The sequence below is a fragment of the Nuphar pumila genome, chromosome 2 (assembly GCF_984573655.1).
Source record: "Nuphar pumila chromosome 2, dmNupPumi1.hap1.1, whole genome shotgun sequence".
In the NCBI taxonomy this organism is placed as follows: domain Eukaryota; kingdom Viridiplantae; phylum Streptophyta; class Magnoliopsida; order Nymphaeales; family Nymphaeaceae; genus Nuphar; species Nuphar pumila.
Window position 1 is genome coordinate 141,027,112 of NC_143250.1, and position 25,861 is coordinate 141,052,972.

Consider the following 25,861-nt stretch of genomic DNA (forward strand, 5'->3'; position numbering starts at 1 on the left):
CGTTCAGTTACTACTGAACACAGCTGAAATTCACAGAATAATGTAAATTGTAAAGGATTTGGGTACCACAACAGTAGTCTGATATTGCCTCAAAGATATAAAATCAGTAGGCCAGAATAAACTCAAAACGAACCCAAGTTGATTTTGTCATCAAATAGTTCTTCACATTGCCCACGGAATAGAACTGTAACAAGTACCTTGTGAAATGGTAGAGACATGCGAGTGGACCACCATTTAAACGTAACCTTCTGCATGTATTGTCTAGGTCCCAGCTCAACCATTGAAATTTTGCAGCAGGTAATGGAGATTTAGAGGACCGCCACTAAACATGTGGTTTACCAACAAACATTCAAATCTTGCTTTGTCCACAGGTTCACAGCAACAGTTAGGCAGACCATCTGCGATGTCTCTTAGCTACCTGTATCTATCAATGAACACACACACACGCATATATATATATATATATATATATATATATATATATATATATATATATATATATATATATATATATATATAGAGAGAGAGAGAGAGAGAGAGAGAGAGAGAGAGGTGGCTCAGGAAAATAATATATATTATATATTGAAACAATAGTCTATAACCTTGAAATAACCTAAAAACTCAAAATAAAATAGTGCAATAACAAAGCTAAATGAACGCCTTCATGCATGCAATTTCTTTTGCTGCAGAACATGAGAACCAATAAACATTGATTTTATTGAAGAGATGAGAAAACTTTTTGGGCATACTTGAACTATCAATGCCACAGTCATCAGCTACAAACTGCTTCCACCGCAAGAGATTTCACTGAGCCAGGGCATAAATTCATGTCAAAGTTGTCGTTTGATGGCACAACCGTGCATTTCTCTTTGCGCAAACAGGCCTGAGAACACCATTAGAAAGCAGATATCAGTTTAAAGGTACTCCTGTACTTTAATATCCACATAACCAGAACTGTCCCTCTTCTCTTCATGCATGCATGGAGCTTTAGATGCATATAGAAGTGCTAAATGTCCACTGACTGTATGAGTCCATTCGTTTAGATAAACACGGACCCATATATACATGCAGAAATATTGTTCTCGTGTCTTATAAAAATATGCAAGTTCACATAAGGTTTAAAAATGTTCTTACTGTATTTGATATACTTTTCCCATGAATGTACAAGGAATGCAAATAAAATGATCCACTTGCAGGTATAGGTGCCCATTATCCATGCATACATTCTCCTACATATATTTTTACACATGAACTACAAGTATAACTAGAGTGCAGGCATGGCTGCAACAGATGAATGCATCTTCCATGAATGTTTATGGATTAATTGGACATGCATGTATCACATTTATGCATTTATATGCACTTGACTTGCAAGAAAAAGTGGTCACCTGTTCAACACTTGAAATTGAATGAGGATCATGACAGACTCCCTGCCTGTAAGACCCACAAGTTCCATTCGGAGTGCCAAAGCTTGCAAACTTTATAGATGAAATGCTTGTACCATCTGGGCAAGTCAAATGGAGGCTGGCTCTATTCTGGCTATTTTTCTGCTCCTCTAGTGGATATTCAAGAGAAGGATAGTCCTCAGAAATGAAACCACAGACACCAGTTATGCGGCGTTTTGAGAATGAAATCTTTGTTGGATCACCACCTTTCTCCTCGAAGATCACCAGGACATTTCCTGATGGCCGAAACCAAGAACGTGGAACATGGTACCTGTTAATTACAGAAGATGAGGCAAAATTAGTAAATGGAATAAATCATACAAACTGCTTCTGAGATGAAGATTTTATCATGAACAAAACAACTAGGAAATTTCATGATTAACAGTGCATGTATTCAACAAAAATTCCAATAGTGCAATATGTAGCCATGATGAAGTCAGAAAAGTTTACCATCTTTGAGTAGGCTCTCCACAGCCAGTGTCGCATTTGTCTGGCTGAAATTTGCCTCTGTAATCACAGTATGAAACACAATTGTCATAGATGGAGCTTGATCGGGGCCAGTATCTTCCAATAGGTTCTCCATTTAACCATGCCTGCCCTTTTCCCATCTTTATCATGTCCAAACCAATTGGATCAACCCCATAGGGGGCATCCACAATTGCCTACAAGGTACACCCATTGATTAAAATTTGTTCTTGAATGTTACTAAATTTAATTCTTGCATACATTTTCCTTTAGAGAAGTTTCCGAATGTATGGGAGAATTAACATGATGAATTAATCTTCATGTCAGAAACAAATAGGAACTACTTGAATCAGCATACACCAAAAGCTCTTTTGATCATTCTTTTGCCTCTAGATAGTTATGTTTTCTGTGCAACCTCCATTCGTGAGGAAGTGCAAAATCAAGCAGCCAACTCTTGCAGATCCAGGGTTCAGCAGGCATTTGAACAGTGAATCTTTGAACTTGTCTCTGAAGAAAAGAGACATAATGTGCATACATTTATCGCTTGATAGGCAGAAGGATATCTCATACAATCAATGCACCGACATAAGTAGAAACCAGAGGAACTTATTTAGAAAAATGTGACAAGATATGATACTACAGTTTCATAGGAAAGCTGGCAAAAGTTACAAAATAACTAACACCTATGGCACAAATGCCTTTTAAGGTTCCAATCAAGCACCAAACTTGTAGTAGTTTTTATCATTCCTTTGGTGCTTACAAGGACATGGCATTGGAGAGAAATGATTGGAGAAGAAGGATTCATGTGGAAGACCCAGAATGATTTTCTTTTTTGGTTCATATCGCCGACCCCAATTGTTTTGGGATGAAGGCGTAGTTGTTGTTGTTGTTTGGTGCTTACAAGGTTAGATCAAGCATGGTTGGTGCTTCCAACTTAGACAGAGTACAGTTTTACAGACAGTAGAATATATATATATATATATATATATATTGGTTTTCTTTAAATCCGATATTCTCTCTCTCTCTATATATATATAGAGAGAGTATCGGATTTTAAGAAAACCAAATGTTTTCATTTGTCCATTGAAAGTTCTCTGCTCACATGATACAATGCATATACACAAAGAGGGAATTTTTATGTTTATGCAGATGACAGATAAGTTCAGCAACAAGTTTTCCATTGACTTCTGTCCTTGACTATGGGAAACACAGAATCCCCTAAAAATTGCAAGCAAAGACAGGGTCTGTGTGCCTGGTGAGAATTCCAGCAATTCTCTCTGCCTATTCCCAAGCAGACCACATTTCTGAAAAAAATGTTATGGTGGTGAATTGCATTAGATCGCACTATTTCATTCAAAACTTAGAGAAAATATTAAGAATAACTTCACAAGAAATGACTTATAATTCCTAAAATTTTACAAAGAAGGGACCTCAATGTTGTCAACTAATACAAGGTACCATGATGATACAGTGAAAACTTCAGGGTAAAAGTAACGAGAATTGTGTGAATGTGCAAAAAAGATAATTTGCATTACAAACACATCCATACATGTACAAGCATAATGAGCTATATACATGCATAATGAGCCATATACATGTGTTGCACACACAGACATGCCTATGAGCTAGCTCTATACCTTGTACCATGTCAAAGGCTGGTTCTTTGGAGGATTAATAGTTGACTTCCACTTCACATTGTTCACCCCATCTTCCTTGAATACATTTAAGTGTTCTCCTTCCAACCCAATCTGTAAAGAAGTTGAATAAGAAATACCCAGTGCTGTGCCAAATTTTAATTTTCAAAAGCAGGATTTCAGATCATATGATGTCAAGTAATGTATTTAAGAGAAAAAAAAGTGAAATCAGCAAAAAACTGGCTTGAATAAACACTATTACACTGTTAACAGTAACCAAGAATTGAACGAAGCATTAGCTATTCATTCTGCAGTGCTTCGTAATTCATTTTCTCTTGGTTCACTTCCTCTCCAATGTTTGCTTCCTCCTGACTCCACTCCCCCTTTTGCAACCTTGGACAAATCCTTGATGCAATTTAACTTTGTACAGCCTGTTCTACTGTATCTACAAAAATGTCATAGATGATGACATATTTACCCTCTTTTACAATCATTTTACTATGGTTTCTGCTGGCCTAGCATTACTATTGCCAAAATCCACATCGGATATGCAAATATTTTTCTCCTCTCAACCTTTTTCTAGCAAATTTTTAATATAAAAATGACCTCAAATAGACGTAAAAACTTCATGATAGAGAGTAATCTATTGAACTTTAGCAAAAAAATTCGAAAAACATGCTGATTCTTCATGCTTTGACAAAGAGACAACATTAAAGATCAGATTTTCTTTCTTTGCCTTGACTAGTTGCCAAGACAAACAGAACTTCAAAATGTTTCATGTACACAACAACCAAATCCAAAGCCCTGTTTATAACTTTGATTTTTGGTGTTATAAACATTCAAAAGGGAATAGATTGGATAGGATTTAGTAATGAAGTACATTGTAGCTCAAAGCGTTTCATGAAAAATCAACAATAGCGATTTTTTATTTACCTTATATTCCCAAACGTTTGATGTCAAGTTCAATGTTCCATTATTAAATCCCTCAAGCCTGACACTGGTAAAACCAGCTCCTACCCATTCATAATATGGTCCTGCATTCTTAGAGGAAGAAAAAATCAAGAGTTAATGAAAAATACATCCGCTACCAAGTACAAAGTTTTACAAACCAGTCAATGACTTTGGTGTACAATGAAAATTAATTGAGCAAGGCAGTGCCATGTTCCATAGCTTTTCTAAATTGTGCAGTTAAAATGAGCAAGAATGAAGAACAAGTTGATAGTGCAGAGGGAAAAGGACTGCAGTGCATATGCTTCATAGGTTAATCGATACATATGTACTGACACAAGCATGCATGCATATTTTCGTTTCACATTGATTGAGTGTTGGGTGCTTTTTCTAATGGTAATCTGGATTTTCATAACATTTTGAATATGTAAATATAAATATAAATATAAATATACACACATGCATACACACATACACTGATACATATATAAATACATACACAAGACATACATATACATAGGAAAACTTCCCAACTTCATCCTATAGTTGCAGTATAAATATGTTGCCTGTAAGGCTCCCATATGAACTAATTGAACAGCAGAAAAGTCTTACGAAGTTTCTGCTAGTGGAAAGTAGCTTATGCACTAATAGTTATAAAAAGTTAAATGAACTCTATAGGTTAGTTTCATATGTTGAAATTCACATCCCCTCAAGATGTTCCATCAGATTCTACTAAAGGCTAATACAAAATATACCTTAAGCATCAGAAGAAAAGGGGAGTAAAAGGACAAATTTCATACCAAAAAGATTATCTTTCTTGTTGCAGAGAAAACCTATTAATGTAGCAGAGGTAGGGATCTTAATGTTATTGCAATATAAAACTCTTTCTGGTAGCATTGCTTGAGGTAAATGCTACAAATAATCTCACAAAAGAGAATTGCTACAAATTGGTTCATATCATTATACTCCTGCTACAATTACCTGAGGATTTAATGGAATTGCAAAGATGGCTCAGGTGACTATAAATACCAAGAAAAACAATGCCCTGAGGCATAATGTCTGTGGTTTGTTATTTTTCAAGACAATGGCTAAGACACAAAAGAGCAAACAGCCTGACGAATATGCCTGGCAACTTTAGATTGAGCTTACATCTTACCCTGGTAAGCCAAGTGCTGTACTTCATGATAGCAAGGCTTGCACCTAACATTAATGAGCCATGCACCACATCTTGGAGGCTTGGTTTGATACTACACATTAGACACCCTAATACAATTCAGGGATACTTGATAACCTAGTTTCAAGACTTTCTACCCTTGATACTCTTGGGAAAACACCATTTACAGTTTGGCAAGTCTAGTAGCTTATTTTGGCATTTTTCTTATGTTTCGAAGGTTGATGTTTGGTTTATTCAGTCTTTTAAGATCAAAATAGTGCATTAATATCTCGTGACTTTCATTGGTGCATATGAATTGATATTGTTAAGCAAATGAAGTAGCATCCGTTATAGCAAATCCAGTGGCTCTTCCATCGATAGATCCAGTTGCAGCCCCATCTGGTGATCCACATCCAATCTTTCTGCCATATCTCTATCCAAGGTCGAGATATCAGCATCCATCCGATCCTCGAATCCCAATCACTCTCATCCCCAATATTAAGGATATAATCCCGTTCATGTGGTCCAGTCCCATCTGACCCTTTGGAAATAACTGATAGGGGTATGATGCCTTGCTATTCCCCCTCCTATAATTCATTCCCTGTGTTGGGTATACTCGAAAAATGGAAAGCTATCAGGGAGCATTTGATAACATCTGCCTTCTCCCAGAAACGAGCAATGTTGATCCGGGCCGACGGAGTGGATAAAAACTTATGTATCAACCTATTGCTCTGCTTTGTAAGATTCCCAGCCTTTAGACATTGATTGGTGAAGTGGGATTAACGACTCTACGTATCATCCTAGCTTGCTTGAAAGCTCGGGGATTTAAAGACTATGTGCATATACACCATTGAGATACTTGTTATTACAGCCAAGCTTGAGAAAAATGGGACAGGTATATGCTTTCCTGAACATGAGCTAAGAAGGTAATGCCCTATCATTGATACAGCACTTATATAATTTATTGCATATTAAAGTATGTATATGTATGTTTCTTAAATAGGTTTTCTCAACCTTACACGAGCGCATAATTAGGATGCACAAATTAACAAGTACCATTTGTGGTTTGAAGCTGGGTCAAATCCATGCAACCCAAGTCATGACTCAAGTTGATAATTATGTGAGTGAAAACTGAAAACCAACCATTAGTATGAACCATGGCAGGCAAATTGGCATCACTGATAAATCATGAGTAGCTAATTAGATGAGGAACCAAGACGACTTTTTCAAGAAAAAATCTGAATTATTCCATTGCCAATAAACAGGCTGATGGATTGTAGTTAGCCATGATTTAGGGTAAATGTTAACAGGTAAAAGAAAAAAGATGGCTTCCTTTTGTTCTCCCAGTTGCTCCATAAAGCGTTTCTCAGGGGATTCAATCTTTGAGTGATGGGTGTTTTAGTCACTTCATGCTCACTTTTTTTATTTGCTTCCCAAAGTAGTGAAATAGGATACATGAGATGGGCATGATAGCTTAAAAGAATAAGTTCATGTATCTTCCTTTTAGATAAAAAGAACATATCTAGAAATTAGGTGCTTATTTTGGGAGACCAAGAAAGGATTTAAGTTTGGCTCACATTGTTTTGATGATATTTCAAGTTTAGGGTTCACAATGGGGCAATTCTACTTTGTCACTATGTCTAGTCCTGCTTCTGTAGGTGATCAAAATGACAGAAACTAGTTATGGCTTCACAACCTGGAACAATTTAACAATGCCACAGGGTTCAACAGAAAAACCTAGTAGCAAAAGTTCAAGAACATCAATGTAAGCCAATAAGCATCCCTCAGCTATCTGGCTGCAATCTAAGGAATCCACGTGCTTATGAAACTTTCCAGAACTATTTGCAGCCACTTTCTTTGCTGGAAGCATCAATATCTACTTATCAAGCTCATCTTACGTGTTTCGCTCTAAAAGAGTTCCAATAGGCATCATGAATCTTGTTCATGCTTAAGGGTCTTTAGTTAAACCATTTGTTTCAGATAAATGAATCATATAGTAATTTATAATGGGAAAAATGATGAATGAACAATTTAGGATCAAAATTTCAAAATTAAATTGGAAGGGGAAAAATAGAATATCAGAGATACCATGAAAGGCATCTATCAGATACACCTACTTGTAAGCCAACAGTCATGCTTAGAAGACTGATTTCGTTCTTCCCAGCCTTCAGAGGTATGGATTTCTCAAACTTGAATTTTGAGTCTGAGCCACTTCCAGAGACGCTAACTAGAACAATGAATAGAAAATTGAGTCATCCCATAAGTTGTACTTAAAAATAAAGAACAGTAAATTAGCAAATTGTTTCACACCAAAATGACGATAAAACAATAAACACAAACATTCCAATTAAAGTTTTGTAGCATAATACAGGCTAAATAGCTGCATGAAACATTGGTAAATTGTTTCCCTCAAGACTTGTTTCTTAGAACTTTCATGGATTGATCTTGCATAGATGACATCAATCTAACGAATTGTGGATTCCAAAGGCCATAATTGGATTCAATGGAAATGAGATCCACTGAAATAAGAACAGGCCAAATGGCACTACAACTGTTTCAGATTTAGAATGTTTTTACCCTATGTCACATGGGTGCGGGTGCGAGTGCAGGTACAGGTGCGGGGGTGCGGCAAAAAAAAAAAAAAAAAAAAAAATATATATATATATATATATATATATATATATATATATATATATATAACCCAAAAGTTGGACATAAATGACCCTGGGTGCATTGACTGCACCCAGGGTCAGGTTGACCACATCGGGTGCGGGTGCGGGTGCGATGCGGGTGCGGCACCTAGTTGGAGAGTCCCTGTGACATAGTTTTTACCAAATTTTTCTGACAGATAATGGTAACATATACAATGTCAACAATATATAGACATGCCCCAATGATTCCACTAAGGGACGGACAGACATGGTCCCACACACACACATGCACACATTCTGGAGAAAAATATTTTCTGCATACGTAGGTTGTCTACAGGTATGTCAGTATTCACTTTTTTTCTTTTCTAAGCAGAAGCTGTGTATGATGCTGTTTGGTCCTAGTAAGTTCATGAATATCCATAGCCACTCTAAATTGAAACTGCATTCATTAAAGTGCATAAAACTAAGGTTCAGTTAGTTGCAGTCGAAAAAAGTAGAGCACAATCTATTGGAATATTAGACAACTGCTGTATTGATCCAGAATTTTTTTTGGAAACATGAAACTTAAAAACCTCATGCTATATTCATGCCTAGCAGAGAATGGTCACAAGTGACTTATAGTTAGAAATAAAAGCATCTTTATACAACATTAAAAAAAAAAGTCAAGTTTTTATTTGATGGATTGGCTGAAAGAAAATAAAAAATTCCTCCATAAAAACTTTAAAGATTAATTGAAAAACAAAAAGATTCATACCTGCCAGTTTTACTTGCTATGGATTTTGTTAATAAAATGAAGTGTTTTTGCATTGAAGGTATTTTCTGTATTGATAGACAAACTATACTTAAATTTGGACTTTCTTATGCAGAGGCCTGTATTTGTGTATGACATGGCAAAATGAAGGAGACGAGATGTAGAATCATATCAGCAAGTTGCACAACTCAGAATTCCCACGTGTTCTCAATGAAGTAATGCTCTTATTGGTCTTTAACAATGAAGTGATGACATGAACATTTATTTAAGCAAATTGCACAGTTCTGAACTCCCATGTATTCTGGATGAATTACTATTCATATTTCCTTTGCCTTATCAATGAAACAGATAGGGCTAAAAATGCATCTGGATTAGTAGAGTTGTTCTATCTCTGGTCTCATATTTGTATCCAATGGGGGGTTCTCACAAACATGCCAATAGGAAAAAGAGAGAGAAAAGGAAAGGATAAAGGATGGAAAAGATTGGAACTATCTCTCAAAGGATGGAAAAGATAGCAACTATCTCTCCAAAAGATGAATTAGAACTCAACTATTTTAGACCAATTAAGGCATCAATAACCCATATTAGCTATTGAAAATGCATGTTCAGCTTTGGATGATAAACACTTCTGTGGATTTGTTTATAGTCTCAAATCCAGAGGGGTGAAATATACTTCTTGGGAGGAGAAACTAAAGAGAGCCCACTTAAAGATGAATGGTAAGGAAAACACCAACATGAGAAAGGCATTTTCTCTTTTCAGTGATCTGAATATTCTTTCTTTTTAGTCTTTTTCTCTGTTGCTTGGGAACCTTCTACCGGTTGAATGATTCATAATATACAAGATAACCATCTTCAGAAATCTAGCCAGACAGATTATGTCAATGCAGTCAACCAAAAATATCAGAAAAACATATTTTACATTTTCCAAAACTTCCAAGCTAAACATTCAGAAGCTCAGTCCCTAGGCTGCAAAAGACTCATGCTGGTAAGAGAAAATATTTTTGAGTTTCATGTCTGGATGAATTCCCCAGGAGGAATGGAATAATTAATTGGGAAAACATAGAAAAGTAATGGCTTCATTAATTTTCAATTATTGTTAATGAATTCATGAATATAAACATGTTACCTCAAGTAAGAAACTAACACAGATGAGAAGTTTTTTTTTTCTTTTTCTGCTAATTTGTCAAACAACCCATAGAATTAAAAAATTTATTCATAAAATATTAACAAACATCAATTATGAAGAGAAAACATCCTAAAACTGAAGACATACGTTTGTATTGTAATTAACAACTATTGATATGAGAAGATGCTAAATTTATCAACTTGAAGTAGATGAGCATAATTCTTAAATATCACAACAAAGAAATTTATTCCATTTTATGAATTTAGAAAGTTCGTAAGCCTAGTAGGTCAATCAGAGAAGATAATTCCACTACAAAATTAGCAGAATATTTAAAAGGAAGAAATTACTTAAAAATCAGGTCGCAAGCCAGATTGCATAAACTTAGATATCATTATTTCATCCAAGCACAAAAAGAATTCTTTCATAAAGAAAAAAAGCAAAGACATTTATGCAAATGCATTTACCGATAAACTTCTGATTGATAAAGACATGTGTCGCATGCCCCTTTGATTCAGCGATGAGGACTGGCTGGCTTCCCTTCTGCAGAAATTCTTCATCATGACTTACATACAGACTGCAAATCATGAGGCCGAGGAGACATGAGTGCATAATTGATAATCACTGGAAATACTAAGCCCTAATATTACTTCTTTTCTACATACTTCAGGGGCACTAGCTGAAATGATGACCCTCCTGATACTGCATGATTTTTTTTCCTTTTTCTAATGATGACTAAGAAGGGCTACTTATGACTTCATCAGACAGAAACCTAAAACAGTGGCAATCTCCTATAAGTGCGGCACCAGGAGATGAGATTCAGGGAATGAAATATAAAGATTTGGTTGAAGGGTTTGGAAGAAATTATTATAAGTAAAACAAAACATAAAATATATTAGATCTAAAGGAGTGGATTACTTGCACTTAAAATTGATAATTTTACCCTTATGACATACCTCCCACCCTCTGCAAGCATTAATGAAAATGAATATGAGGTACATTTTTTTTTCAGAAGTGAAGGGACATGATTTGAGGGACAATGGAAAAAAAAGAGATGAAACAAAAGAAATATGAAGGGTATAAAACAAAAGAAAGAAGCCATCACATGGATACGGATGTGGGAATGGGACACGATGCAGATACACTTGGTATAATGACACCGGATACACATGCTAAGTGAAGTGTCCATGCGACATAGGAAAGAAAACCTTTTTCTTGTACTCGTTCTAGGGTTTTGTCTCACCTATCTGCCTGCTGATAAATAGAAACACACAGTCAACTTTGATGTTGCATCATAAAATCTCAGTGGCTCTAACACAATGCTATAAATAGTTCAAGGTGCATCTAGAGAAGAGAGAAAGGATATTGAAGTTTATTGCTTGTTTTATTCTTATCGCAGATGAGAAAAATAACAGATAAAAGTTAATGTGAGAAAATCAGCCTCATGAAGAGGAAGGAGAGGATGAATGAGGATTGAATTCAAAGGGACTTATCATAATTTTACGGCCAGATATTCCATATCCTTTCACTATTATGATGTTAGAGTATGGTAGATACAATAATAACTTTATCTGACATAACATTATCAAAATCACAAATGATGGCATTCATTCAATAGACCATGCACATGCCTAACTGATGATAGCCATGGGCAGTTGTTGCATTGTCATGAGAGCTTTCTCACAGATCAGCCGCTTGATGTTCATGTGCCAAATTCCGAACATAACTTACTCACTTCTACCTTTTTCTCTAACAAAATTATTTAAAAGTTTCAGTAATAACATTATAAGAAACTGGGACAGTTGCAAAAACCAGCTTTTGTAAGGGACCATGTAATTTTATATTCATAGTCACATTGAAAAGTTGTCTTAAGGCCAATTTCATGTCACTTGGGATGGATCACCCTTGAGTTGGATCTTATAGAAATACCTTGGAGTGAATATTGTTTCTTGAACCTTTCTAACTGCTTCATGTGCTAGTGGGTGTAATATCTTGTGAAATTGCTTCACAACTCCCCAGCCCTCCCCCCAACGACAGTAGGGGAGGGAGTCGTGAGTCAATGGAAAATCAGATGAGTAAGGCTGGATGCTTTCAGAGGCGAAAGTCCATGGGGAGATACCGTCTGTAATCCATGGATCTCCAATTCGGAAACCGTATCCAAGCTCTGTGGCTGGGCACTTGCCTAGTCATCATCCAATAAAAAGAATGTCATAAGTGACGTTTGATTGCTACTTGAAGCATGCCTATAAATCCAAACTTTCATGATTTGGCATGACAATTTTGAGGCAGCTAATGGTTTAATGGAAAATTGGAAACCAAAATACTAAGACGAAAATGAAAATAAATGGAAGAACTAAATATGATAAAAATATGATCAAGATACTAAGTTTAGCTTCAGAAATTGATATGCTTTTCTTTTGGAATATGAGATCGATGCAACTCATGAAGGTTGGATCCTTCTTTCATTCAAAAGATGTAAGGATCACTTTTAGCAATAACCAGTATTTTATTCTCTTGTTTTAGGAGAGAATGGAAAAAAGTAAAAAAGAAAATATTAAGAACAAAGAAGAGAGATCTTTGTTTTCCTTATCCGTGGTTGAATAAAATAGAAAAGACATAAAAAAGGAGAATAGAGAAGAGGCCAATTGAATAAAAGCAAGGATAAAAAGAAGAGAAAAAGTGTAGATTGGTCAAAGAACCAACAGGAGAAGAATGATTTTTTAAGTGTCAGGAGGAGGAATGAAAGAAAATTGAAGCCAAATGAATTTGTATAAATCTGTCATATGGCTGGACACCCATATTCCTTTATTAGGAAACACTCCCTTAATAGCGTCATCCTTAGCATTTAAAAGGATATTTATTTCTGAAAAATTACTTGTACAATTCAAATATTATATTGAACTACTAAGCACAATAAAGCAAGGTTGTAAGTATCGTATCGTTACCCACATCGGTCAGGCCCAAAATAAGATATGTATCATAAAAAAACATAATTTTTTAATAAAAATTTTCAAAAAATTCTAAAAAATCATTAAAAAGGAAAATTAGCAAAATTTCTAAAAAATCATAACATATAAAACAATGATGAATTGCACAAAATACAACCATAAAATCACATATGAAGCATTTATGTCTCTATGAGATGCATAAGACATCATCAAACATCGACTATCTCACAAGAACAATACAAAATATTAAATATCTTGCAATTAAAAACATGCCACAAGATTCATACTTTCAGATTACATAAACAAAAATATTATGGTAATAGTTGTACGCGATTTTCAATCAGATTTCACTCATTACTTGAGTGCCCCATTGCCATGCCGGATCATCGGATGTCATCTTTGTTGGAAGAGTGTGGAGCCTGATTTCTACCTTTATATAAATCCATAATTTCGGGGTTCGGGGGCGTGATCCCTTGATGCCTATGTCACATGGGTGAGGGTGCGGGTGTGGGTGCGACACGAGTGCGACGCAATTTTAAAAATTTTGGACACGGGGACTCGGCTATATATATATATCCTGTGTGCATATATGTGGATATTGTCCTCTAAAGTTTGGCACCAACATGAGTGTTTTTATAAACTTTGCAAATTGTACTTTTGCCCTTACAGAAAGGGAGGTCCAGGGGGGCGCCCCAGGCGGGGGGGCGTAGGGGGGAAGCGCCCCCCGATTTTTTTTTCTCGGGCTTATGTTTGAGACTCATGCTATATATATATTTTTAAAATATATATATAAAAAGATCATTTTTTTACCTTAAAAATAGACATTTTTAGACTCAGTCAACGTTGACCGAGTCTAAAACAAGGACGGACTCGCCCTCAACTCGTTGATCGAGTCCGAATCGGCATTGACCGAGTCCGGGCCGTGTCCGAAACCGCACCCGTGTCGAGGCGTGTCGACTCGGGTGCAGCGCCTCCCTAGCCGAGTCCGTGTGACATAGCCTGATGCAGATTTTTTTGGGAGAGTTAGTATTGTAATTTTACTCACAATAGAATTTTTTTGCCTTATGTCACTTAAGTAGAAAAATGATGAAAATGCACTCTTACTTGAGCAAACCGCAAAAACCCTCTCCCTTGCGCACGAATCGGCCCCCAAATCGCTCTCACGACTCCTAGGGTGCGTGAAGACCCCTCTAATGGTCTCTACACAAATGAGAAAGTCGGCCCTCAAGAGGTCTTTAGACACAAAAAATAAAAAACAAGTTTCGATCATTTTTAAAGTGTGTCGAAGGTGTATCATACGATACAACACGATACAGATATGATACACACTCGTATCACAATACGAGTGTATCGTATCGCTTTTGCCCATAGTAACGATATGCATCGTACCGTATCATACGATACGGTATGATACTTACAACATTGCAATAAAGATCTACCTGCCATTAGATACTCCTACAGAACATATCAGTCCACTATGAATCATACAGAAAACCCAAGGATTCAGACAATCACAAGCAAAAATAGAAGAATTCTTAACATTTCATTACTTTATTTGGCTTACATTTCTAGTACCCTTGGATTGAGAAAATCATTAAGCTTAGACTACCGGTCTATTTCAAACATTGGCATAAATAAAGTCTGACTTCTTTTATTGTATATTGCAGGAGAATGGTGTTTTGCATTTTTTACATGATACACAACAGCCCATGGAAATTAACATAGAAGAATAAAGCATAATATAGGTATAAAACTGAAAGAGGTAATTTGTCAGGAGAAATGCTTACCTTGTTGAATACCAGAGATAATCCGTAGAATCTTTAGTGGTATTTATGTGGTCCACAAGGCCATTCCTAACAAAATCAGCTGTCGCCCAAATTCCAGCTTTCTCTTCAAAAACTTCCCACTGAATCCTGCTTATGTTATTTTCATGTGAAGGCATAGTTGGTACAAGTTCTGTTGGTATCATTTCTACAACGGAAGCTTGAGAAGTAACCTGTCAAAGAATTCATGCAAGAATATTGTAATACAAGGCCCTTCATGCACAAACCAGGCAACCAAGATGGACTAAAATTATGCTCAAACATGCCTAGCTAATAGGCTTGGATTACCTGATGTGCCCATAAGTGGGTGTGCCTAGCTGACTTCTCTTATGAAGTCCTCCATCTTCCTAATTTCAGTTTGTGTGGTACGTCACAGTAATTTCAATAGGAGCATTGGAATGGGTTGATTTTACTGGTGATGCTCACTGTTCTTTGCATTATTGGTATTCTTTGGTAGTTAGGGACATTCTTGTCCACTTCTGGTCTTCCTCTTATTTAGAAGTAATCAGCGTATTTATATCTTGGGATGATGTTTTCCAGAAAGGTTATGGCAAAAGCTATGGAATTTCTGAGGGATCATCTGATAGTCCTTTTCATCCATCATTTCTTTAAGATGTGGTTTTCTGGACAAGTGCTTGTATAGTTACAGAATTAAGAAATGCATGTATAAGTGCATCTTCCACAGATTCCATAAAGGATAATTTAAAATGACAAATTAGTTCATTTGAATGCCATTTTCTCTTAAAACAGTTGACAATTAAAAGATAAAGGTGGTTTTCACCTTAGCAGTATTGAAGACAACATTTCTGCAATCTGGTAGGATGCTGACAGACCATGCTGGCAGGTGATACGACATGTTTCGAAAAGTAATAACTTTATCATTCTGATCATCCTTGTTAGCTATGAAAGCAGAACATTTCCCAGTTTCATCTTCATAAATATGAACCTGCATCATATTAACTGCTGCAATTAAAATGATAGAACAATGATCTACATTAAGAAATGGAGTTGACCAAGACCATAAGGTAAATGAACTATCACCATACTATAGAACATGCAAGCAGATAGCGATATATACTGGTTAGACATCACATTATTCCTAACCTCCACAGACAGTAAAATGCATTTATAATTGTTATTTAGCTCAAGCATATCCATGAACACTAAAAATGCAAAGAGTAACCTTTTACAGATAAAATTACTCAGTAAAGTAGGATCAAATGATTCACAGACAGCAAGACTGATATAGAACCTACCAGAGGAGAAGAAAACAAAATCTGTAATTAATGTGCTGCCATCCAGTGACATCTGAAAGACATAAAATGAACCTATCTATTAATAGGAAGAAAAAGTGAAGATGGGGGAAACTGGCTTCTTAAAATTTCTTGAGAGCAGGGAGATCAACACAATTACATAGAGACATTCTCTAGCATGATTAGTGTAATGAAAATTCAATGAAATCGTCTACCTTGTGGTTAATCTATGCCTTTTGTTTCCTTCTTTAAATTGCAATATCACATGTTATCAGTTCCTTTTAGAATTTTTTCTCTCCATTCTTGTCATCTTTTTTTTCCTTGAATATTTTCTACAGTTTATTGGTTCCTTTTTTTCTATCTGCACTTCCCCTCCTTTGATTTACCATGATTCCATATAAAGTGTTTCTTCCATTTTCTTTTTTCTTTTCCCCTTTACTTTAGACCAGCATAAAACCAAAGTAATACACTGATATGAACATATTAAGCTTCAACCAGGATGAAGCCTAGTCAAATTGCAGCGCATTTACTAGGAGGCAGACTATCAGCCCTAAGGTGGCTCAAGTTTCAGTATATTAGAATATATCCAAGGCCCCTCTTCATATTTAACAGGCAGATAGAAACTATTTTGTGCAGATACAATGGTGCCACCAAAAAAGAAATGATTGTATTGCATAGAACTTGATGTTGATCAACCCTATATTGGCTCATGTTATTTGGGAATCACAGAGTGCACCAGGCCACCTATGTCAGGATATTTCAAGGGGGTCAAGCCTCACGAACCTAAGGATTATGGTCCAGCACATTTAGTGCATGACATTCTTGAATGAATCCAGGACCAGAAGATCCTTTAAAAGAATCTGGCACAATAACCACAACACATTCCTCCAAACACCATAAAATAACAAGTTCATGCATTGAAAACAATGAACCTCACCTCCTGTAAAGGCCCTAATGAAATATTGGTTGGCACACCATTGAGCAATGCAGGCTCGCATAACTTTATTGCTTTATGCAGATCCTTCAAGTGCCCCCATTTAGGCTGCCTTGCTAGGCCTGTGCAAATTTTTAACTTTAGAAAGAAAAAAGAATGTGTAATATGTGATAAATAGAAACAGTTTGATGTCCTTAATATTAAGCATGACATATCAATTGATGAACTCTTACATAAGGCAGACAAATTATCAGATTTTCCGTACCATATTCATCAATCGGAGCATCATAGTCGTAACTTGTGGTGATGAATGGTCCCCCAGAAGTGCGACCAAAATTTGTTCCACCATGATACTGAAACCAAATCACAGTGTGAAATTGGCATAAATGTAAGCAGCAAAAACTGAAGTTAACCTTGGAGATATGATGAGGAATGCAAGACTATGCCAAGCAAATTAGAATTAGTTGTACAGTTCACTTGTACTACCATGTAATAATTTTGAAGGGCTCCGCCCTTCTGGAAAAAAAGAGCAACAGCATATGCAACATCTTCAGGTGGTCTATGAGGGTCTCGAGACCCAAATGTCTTAAACCTGACATAATACATGGAAAGCAATCACTCAAGTAGCATAGTGCACAGACATTTATGCATACATTTCAACCTCCTCGGAAGCAGGTAGCACCTTTTCACAAGATCAAAACAGAGCAATATATTCTGGAAAATATACTATGAAGTTTCAATTTATGGGCAACACTACAAGTCCCAACAAACTTAATCAGATGGATATACATACACAGAAAGATTCTCAAAGCCAAAAGTTGTGGGTACTCTTTCTCCTTCAACATACTAATGTTTTGATTTACAAAAACAAGGGCAACCACATGTTATAAAAGGCCTAAGGGTGAAATGGTCAAGAGAACATGTTTTCCAGTTCTAGAAAAAGATTAAGTAATCAGGCTCACCATCTTTTACTTGGGTTTGCAAGTATATAGTGCAATAAATTGATTAAGGCCTGTTTTATTGTTTTAAGTTTTATTGTTTTAACATTTTAAAAATTATATTCGCAAGCGACACACCAATTGTTTCTCAGCATTAACATAAGAGCCATCATTGCAGAAATATTTGAGAACTGGAATAAACCCTTTTTTTTCTGAATAACAAGAACTAGTAAGAATCTAGATAACTAGTGATGGACCTTGACCTAACAAGTGAGAAGTTGGTCACAGATTAACATAACAGGATAAAGGTGACTTGGTGCCTGTTTTGGATGAAGTGGCTACCTGCACTACATTGTGATTCACATGGTTTGTTAAGTTATATGTATAACTTCATATATAGTTATATATATTCAAGATATATGTAACTATAATGAATAATGTAATTTAGGTTGCCCACCAGAGGCATTTTGGTCATTTTATACAAGTTAGAAAATAGGTTTTCTTTATTCTTTTTCTTTTTCTTTTTGTATTTTTTATTTCTTTGTGTAAGGGCATTATTGTAATATGCCTCCACATAGTCGTTGGGAGCCTCTATTTTGGAGGCTCCCTCTTGGCCTCTTCTTGTATATAAATAAGGGCTTAAGGCCCCTTGTATTAGTAAGCTTCTTTGAAGCTCCTTGATGAATAATTTTTTTTTTTTAAGTGTTAATCTCTCTTTTGATATTGTTTGCACTCTTGTGCTTGTGTAAACCTTAGTGCTTTTTGGATTGTCTCATAGTGGACTTGTGCATGTGCACTTTGTGATTGGGTTCTTCATAAGCCCTTAGTGGTTTTTGTGCTTTGGACCATCAGTGATTTGTGCCTCTTGAGTGAGATATGTGAAGACTCCTTGTTTCATTACATGGTTAACATACATCTGGGTTCATACTGTGCTTAGTACCAGAATACCCACTGATTGTCCTGAAATGTAACCATCCCATCAACCCAGCAATGATAAATCATTGGACGGTTATATGGTCACTATGTCAAACCAGTTCAAGGCCATTCACCTCTACTTCTATCATCAGGGGCACCTCCATTTCTCTTCCAGCCACAATATGACCAAGGTGTAGCTGGAAGTTGGTCGGCATGGCGTTGAACCAGACTACCCAACCATTTATCAGCCATCCCATTCCAGGATCATCATCATTAGGGCCTCAGTTGCTAAAACATTTAAACTCTATGCATGCCTGGATAAGCTAAGATGATTAAATTCAAAAAATTTAAAACAATTTGCACTTCACATAGGTCATTAGTGTTATTTTGGATACATAAAAGGTAAATAGGCCCAAACCTATTAAACTTAATTCACATATTATAATCTTAACCTCCTTCCTAGAAAATCCAGTATGGATACAATTAGTGGATCAAGGTTCTTAACCAATTCTTTTCTCTCATTTATTGACCCAAACGGATTGTTGCAGATACATTGCATTTTGTACATTATTTGGTTTGATTACTCAGTGAGCACTAAACATGTTTTGAATTGTGCAGTCATATTGACATGGTGTTACAACTAGGACTGATGGACACCACTGACCAAGTAATTGTGGTTCGTCAGTGCAACCAAGGCATGCATGCATGTTAGCGCAGGAACAAATTAGTAACATCTATAATACCTGTGGAAAGTTTTATAGGATTTAATCAGGGATTTATAACTGTAAAGAGCCTATTTTCTATATATAAGGGATAAGGTGCTTTATATAAGCCCAAATCAACAAGTACTTTTATCACCCTAATGGAAAGAGTTCAGTAGTCGAGTTTTGACCATCTGGAATGTAGTAATAAATGTAGAGATGAGCAGCATTTAAAGAAGTGATGGTTTTAACCATTATCAGTGAGTATCACCATCATAAATATAAAAAATGAGGGACAAAATGGTCCCAATATTGGCTAAGGTTACCATACATATACACACTTGCAAACAAGAGTAAACATAATAAATGTGCAGATATCTTTTAGTATCAAAAGTTAGACAAGTTACTGAATGACCGAAAGATAAAACTTTGATGTGTTGGAAAAATTAATTTTCTCTTTCTACAGATATTAAACATACCATCCAGGCCAGTTCTCTGTCCAAATTTTTGGCTTGTCTTTATATATTGGTGTGAAATGATCACAATAAAATGAGTTGCATGTGTTGATCTGCAAGCACAAGTTGAAGTTTCCAAGATGAAATAGAACTTCCAGTTAAAGATACTAGATGTATAAACAAGTAGCATGTAGAAAATTATTTGATTTAATCATACTTCATGAAAATCTCTCTAGTTTAAATGTGATTTATTAGTACATATTGATTCACCGATAAAATCTTTAGAATTTTGAACAATGTTCCAAGTAGCGCATGAACTAAAGTAAAAAAAAATGGTTAGAGGCCATGCAAATTTGAGAGTACATAAAATAAAAATGTCAAGTGAGCTTGTTAAAGTAGCAAGTGCATTAAATGCTTAATTTACTAAAAATAAACATTAGGATACAAGGAGAAAAGATCAAAACATCACAACTAATTCAAGGAATTTCTCACACAAGTATTTAATAAGTTCATATAAATTAAAATAAATAAATATATATATATCATATCAATATCCTGAAGTTATCATGATGTTTTTCTTATTTTTAATTAAAAAATATTTTTATCTGGAAAACTCCAAGATGTATATGATATCAATACATGCATACTTAATATATACATATATGTATCCATGTGTATTATGCATGCATGTATGTATGTATGTGTATGTATGTATGTATGTATGTATGCAGTATGTGTATAGGAAGATTCACATGTTTTGGTAAAACAAGTTTTAGCACATTTTTGTCATTCCTAACAAGTTCAAAAATTCCAATGGTTTATACACTGTTTCCACTGAAAGTAATGTAGTAATTTTATACAGAATGAAAGATGCATTTGTATTTACCTATAAATGATGACAAATAGAGTGTCTCCACAATGGTTGCAGAATGTACATACATATATTCCGCATGCATATATATATATATATATATATATATATATATATATATATATATATATATATATATATATATATATATATATATATATATATATATATATATATATATATATATATATATAGCAGGCATGTGTATGTGAAGACTCACATGCTTTGGTGGAACAAATTTTAGCACATTTTTGTCATTCCTAATAAGTTAAAAAATTCCAATGTTCCATACATCATCACCGCTAAAAGAAATTTAGTAATTTTATACAGAATGAAACATGTATCTACATTTACTTATAAATGAGGATAAATAGAATGTCTCCACAATGGTTGTGGAAGTATCAAGTATCTGATAATCTTTTGTTGCCTTGAGACTAGGGGTGTCAACTGGTCGGATTTGGTTCGGACCCAGGTGGAACCAAACATGGACCATATTTTCGGGTATGGTATCGGGACCGGACCTGGGTTTAATTGGGTCAACTATAAGAAAAACCATACCTGGATCCGATAAGAATTGCATGAACCAAACCCACACCATACCCTGTAAAACCATATTTTTTATCATTTTTACAATGAGAAATTGTGGATCTTAATCAGAACTCGGGTCGAGTCCGGTTCTGGTATAAAATTTCACAAACTATACCTGGGTCCATGTATTAATCGGACCTTTGGACCCGGACCCGGACCCGCATCTTAATCGGGTCTTCTTATTTATCACCATACCCAGACCCTATAGGGTTTGGTTCGAGTTGGGTCCAGGTAAACCAGGCTCCTTGACACCCTTACTTGAGACTAAGGGCTTAGTGGCTTACCAATCCATGTTAATTCTGATAACTATGGAACTCTTGGCATAGGCCCACACTAAGTATCTGAGAGGTTAAAGGAGGAAGAGATTGCTTATTTATCACCAAGTAGAGATGCATACCACATGGTGGCAGCAGGAAATTCTGTGGGATTGAATCATGGTATTAAGGAATAAGAAGTCGGCCCAGATCAATACTGTCCTTGACTATTGCATGGGAACAGATTCACCTTCAAACCATTTATCCTTTCTAACATGTTTAAACATGGTGTATGATATGAGATAACTCTTTAGGTATTGTGATTGTCACATCACATGGTATAAAAGTAACTAGGGGACTCCTTATTGCAGCAATTTCACAACCTAACCCTTCTTTAATTAGTTCTCTACACTTAAACCATCCTTGTGTATTCCTTACTCCGTGTGATGCAAAATTCACATTTAAATGTCTTAACAGCCTTTGGATGTAGTGAAGAGTCCAATCATAAACAAAAACTTCATCAGGCTAGAATTAGGTGGTGGCAAAGTACTTGAATCTGTCATGAGGGAACATTGAAAAATTGTACATTCTTAAAAGGAAATATAGAAAGATATTATTTTAAAAACATTTCAGGATCAAATGGCATCAAACAAAAGCCATAAATTAATAAGCAACGTGAAAAAGTTTACTATCTGTAAAATAATAAGCAACATTGAAAGAATTTATTATCTGCAAGATACCTGCAAGCATTACCTTAGAAGTAACAGATGTTTGAGATAAAGCAAAAGAACTCACCACAGTATCAGGAGCATCAAATTGTTGACACATAATCCAAGGCACACCTGTGTTTTGTGAAACAGCCATTTTTGCAGCCCACATTGCATATTGCTTTCCTCCATCTCCATAAAACGGTTCATAGTATCCATATTCATTTTCTATCTATAATGTTGCAATACCATAATGGAAGATTGATTAAAGAGCTCTCCTTTAAAAATTAATGCATGTCATCCAGCTACAGTTCAGTTTTCCCACAAAAAAAGCATAACCAACACATGAATCCATTATTTTAAACAGTGTGAACATCATAGCTTATAAGCAAAGAGCTAATAATATGATCATTAAATGTTAATATGATAGACAGTCTTCATGACAGAACAATAGCCAAACATAAGTATGATCTATTTCTTATAGAGATCAGAGATAGTTCATGTGACTAACAATCCTGCAATGTGTGTACAAGATTGATGTAAAACCACTTTGGTAAGTTAGGTCTTTGCCATTTCTAGTACCATTTCCCCAAGTTCCTAAGCAAGGATAATGTGAATATTATTACTGTCTTCTTCCTAATAATCTATGTTCAAGTGCTAATTATCTCATCAAGTTCATGCTTTTGGGAGATGTCACATCAAACTAAGCATTCTAGCACTTTGGTACCTAGTTGGCACCAGACCAATGCAGACTACAGCATTTAGATTGATAATGGTAGTGGTTTTTCTTTTAAGTTATTACTACCATTTTTTTTTATGAAGTTTCCTGACAAAGCAGGTAATCTCCGGATGGGGTCACCGACACCCAAGCCCTTACAGAGCCCACCAGTTAATGGAGTAAATGTCCAATAAACCACCCACATTAAGCACAACCATTCTATTGCTTTGCTTCAATCCATGAATGTGTTCATGATGGTAATTTAGAAATCTCATAATTGATCTGTCAAGAAAAAAAAAATCCCATAACTGAGAGCAACCTTTTCATAAGCATAAAGATGCATATCCTTGGGGAATTTTCCTCTAGTCTTTCCTAAGAAAATACCTCATGGGAGAATTATATCTGATATATAGCTATAAAGCCTCAAAGTGATATTCCTAATTGTGAATATTTACTCATGTTGGGCCCTCATTGTTTCCTCTACTTGAAATTGTTTCACATCTGGAGAAAGTATAAAATAAACATTATAGATGCATCTTGTCAAGCTAATCAGTCAATGTGAGAAAATTTTACCATTTTGACATAAAATTTGCAATTGTAACTTTACACAATTTTCCCAAATTTTTCTTTTTTCTTTTACTTCAGACCATAAAAAATGCCATTAACATAATCGTAAATCCATGCATCTCACTTTATCATAACAGTTGGGAACTTGCAAAAGGGCTATTCTGAGATATAAAATGAAATAAAAGGATCTTAAAGCCTTCAACGCCAAATCCAAATGTAAACAAAAAAAGAGTCAGACTTGCCTGTGCTAAGATGATGGGGCCCCCCTGTGATGCAAAAAGTTTCTCACGCTTCATCAAATTGACTATGTATGTTGTGAAGCTCTCCATGTGGCTCTAATAAGTAGAACTCGACTTGAGAACCAAATTTGATAGTTCCATGCTAAAAAGAAGATTGAACCGTTTCATTGTAATTTCCATACCTCAAAAGTTGTAGAATTCGTTCTAAATATTGTGCCAGGAATATAATGAAGCCAAACGGGTACTCCGCTGCAAAATATTCAGGCACGTGGCGTAAATATCAGAAAACGTAGTCAATCAAAACACCTCGCTAGACACATTTCATGATTAACACCGTAGCACAGAATATAATTACACATAATTGCTGAGCCAAACAGAGGAGACAAGAAACCTTGTTCTACAAACTTTATGACTTAATCTCTACTTATCATACTAAAAAGAAGGAAAGTAAAATGGACACCCATTCTCAAGAGAATTCTATTCCGGGCTTGGAACATGAAAGGATTCGATCAGTAAACGGGTGTTCATGAATTGCACCAGTCTTGGTGTATGAAATCATTCCAGAGTTAGAGCGCTTTGAACACAGGAATTCACAGGGAAAACACCGAGCTACATTGGATAATCAGAAATCCTTATGCACATGAATCGAGATTTCCATAAGTGGATCTAGAGATGCCAGTTATCCGAGAAACGGGATCAGTTGTGAAGCCACATTGTCCTCTAGACTGCAATATCCCAACTCATCCCACTTATCTGGATAAATGGCTGCATCGAATACCACTGATCATGAAAAATAAGAGAAGGAAAAAGGAACAGAGGAAGCAACAGACCCATAATTCCACTCTGCAGCAACAAAAGGCCCAATCCGAAGGATCGAATACATTCTGGCACGCTGAATATGCTTCAGAAACTTCACCAAATTGAACCTCCCTCCGAAATAATACTGCATTCCTCCCAAACCAACAATCCCAACCATACTCAAAACCCAATAAACCAAACAAAAATCCGCGAAAAATTAAAAACACATATCTCTAGTGAACAAAACTCACCTGGCCAGGAGAGAGCTCATGACCATTCCAGAAGACATAAGTTTCGATCACGTCAATCCCACCTTTCTTCGCTGTCTCTATAAGTCTGGGCCACATCTGAGCACCAGAAAAAGACCACCAACATTCAAACTCCGACTCCCCACCAACTAAAGAAAAAATATTGATACCAACAATTGCAAAAACGGCCATTTTACTACAAGACCCGTCTCTATAACAGTTCATACGCTCTTACTTCAATACTCGATACCAAGAAACGAGAGGAGAGAAAAAGAAGAATGGTTGGTTCTTGGTTGGTTACCCCAGGAACGCTACGGGGATAGTGAATGGCGGCAGAGATGAGGAGCTTCCTCTGACCGTTGATGATGAGAGATCGATGGTCGTAGGTGACGTTCCCCGCAATGGAGAGGGTGGCCGGGAACGCCACCAGAGCAAGAAGAAGAAGGATGGCAATGGAGAGTCTTGAAGCACTCCCCATCTTTCTCTCTCTCTACTTCTGGGAAGCTCACAGACAAAGTGAAAAGCAGGAGGTGGGATTGGCTTCTTCTTTCCTTCTATTATATTTGCGAAGCTTTACCGCTGAAGCTGACGTACGAAATATCCGTGGGTCTACGTGGGACCCGCTTTCGCTGTAGCTATGGGACTTAAGTCTGTGTTCCCACCCCCACTTTCTGTGGGTCCCACTTTGAACTTACTGAGTGCCTGCTTCTTGCGGGACCCACATCAAGCTTTGG

General features: G+C 36.0%; 1 protein-coding gene across 1 annotated transcript; it reads right to left on the reverse strand.

Moving 5' to 3' along the window:
- Positions 1-560: 560 nt before the first annotated feature.
- On the reverse strand, positions 561-25,605 carry LOC149847354 (beta-galactosidase 10-like). Its single transcript, XM_089994006.1, has 19 exons — positions 25,429-25,605; positions 25,131-25,226; positions 24,912-25,024; positions 24,264-24,330; positions 24,085-24,177; positions 22,646-22,789; positions 20,162-20,250; positions 17,615-17,720; positions 17,394-17,481; positions 17,132-17,250; positions 15,723-15,887; positions 14,906-15,114; positions 10,638-10,747; positions 7,763-7,872; positions 4,478-4,585; positions 3,548-3,658; positions 1,896-2,107; positions 1,389-1,716; positions 561-883 (listed from the first exon to the last, which is right to left on the reverse strand). The coding sequence occupies exons 1-19, from the start codon at positions 25,603-25,605 to the stop codon at positions 773-775; spliced, it is 2,556 nt and encodes an 851-aa protein (XP_089850132.1). The 3' UTR covers positions 561-772.
- Positions 25,606-25,861: the final 256 nt, after the last annotated feature.

Coding starts and splice junctions, on each gene's coding strand:
- LOC149847354 (XM_089994006.1), bottom strand. CDS start 25,605: ATGGGGAGTGCTTCAAGACTCTCCATTGCCATCCTTCTTCTTCTTGCT. Junction 17,482..17,614: donor CCCTTCAAAATTATTACATG/GTAGTACAAGTG, acceptor ATTTGGTTTCAG/TATCATGGTGGAACAAATTT. Junction 2,108..3,547: donor AGCCTTTGACATGGTACAAG/GTATAGAGCTAG, acceptor TGTACCTTGTAG/GCAATTGTGGATGCCCCCTA.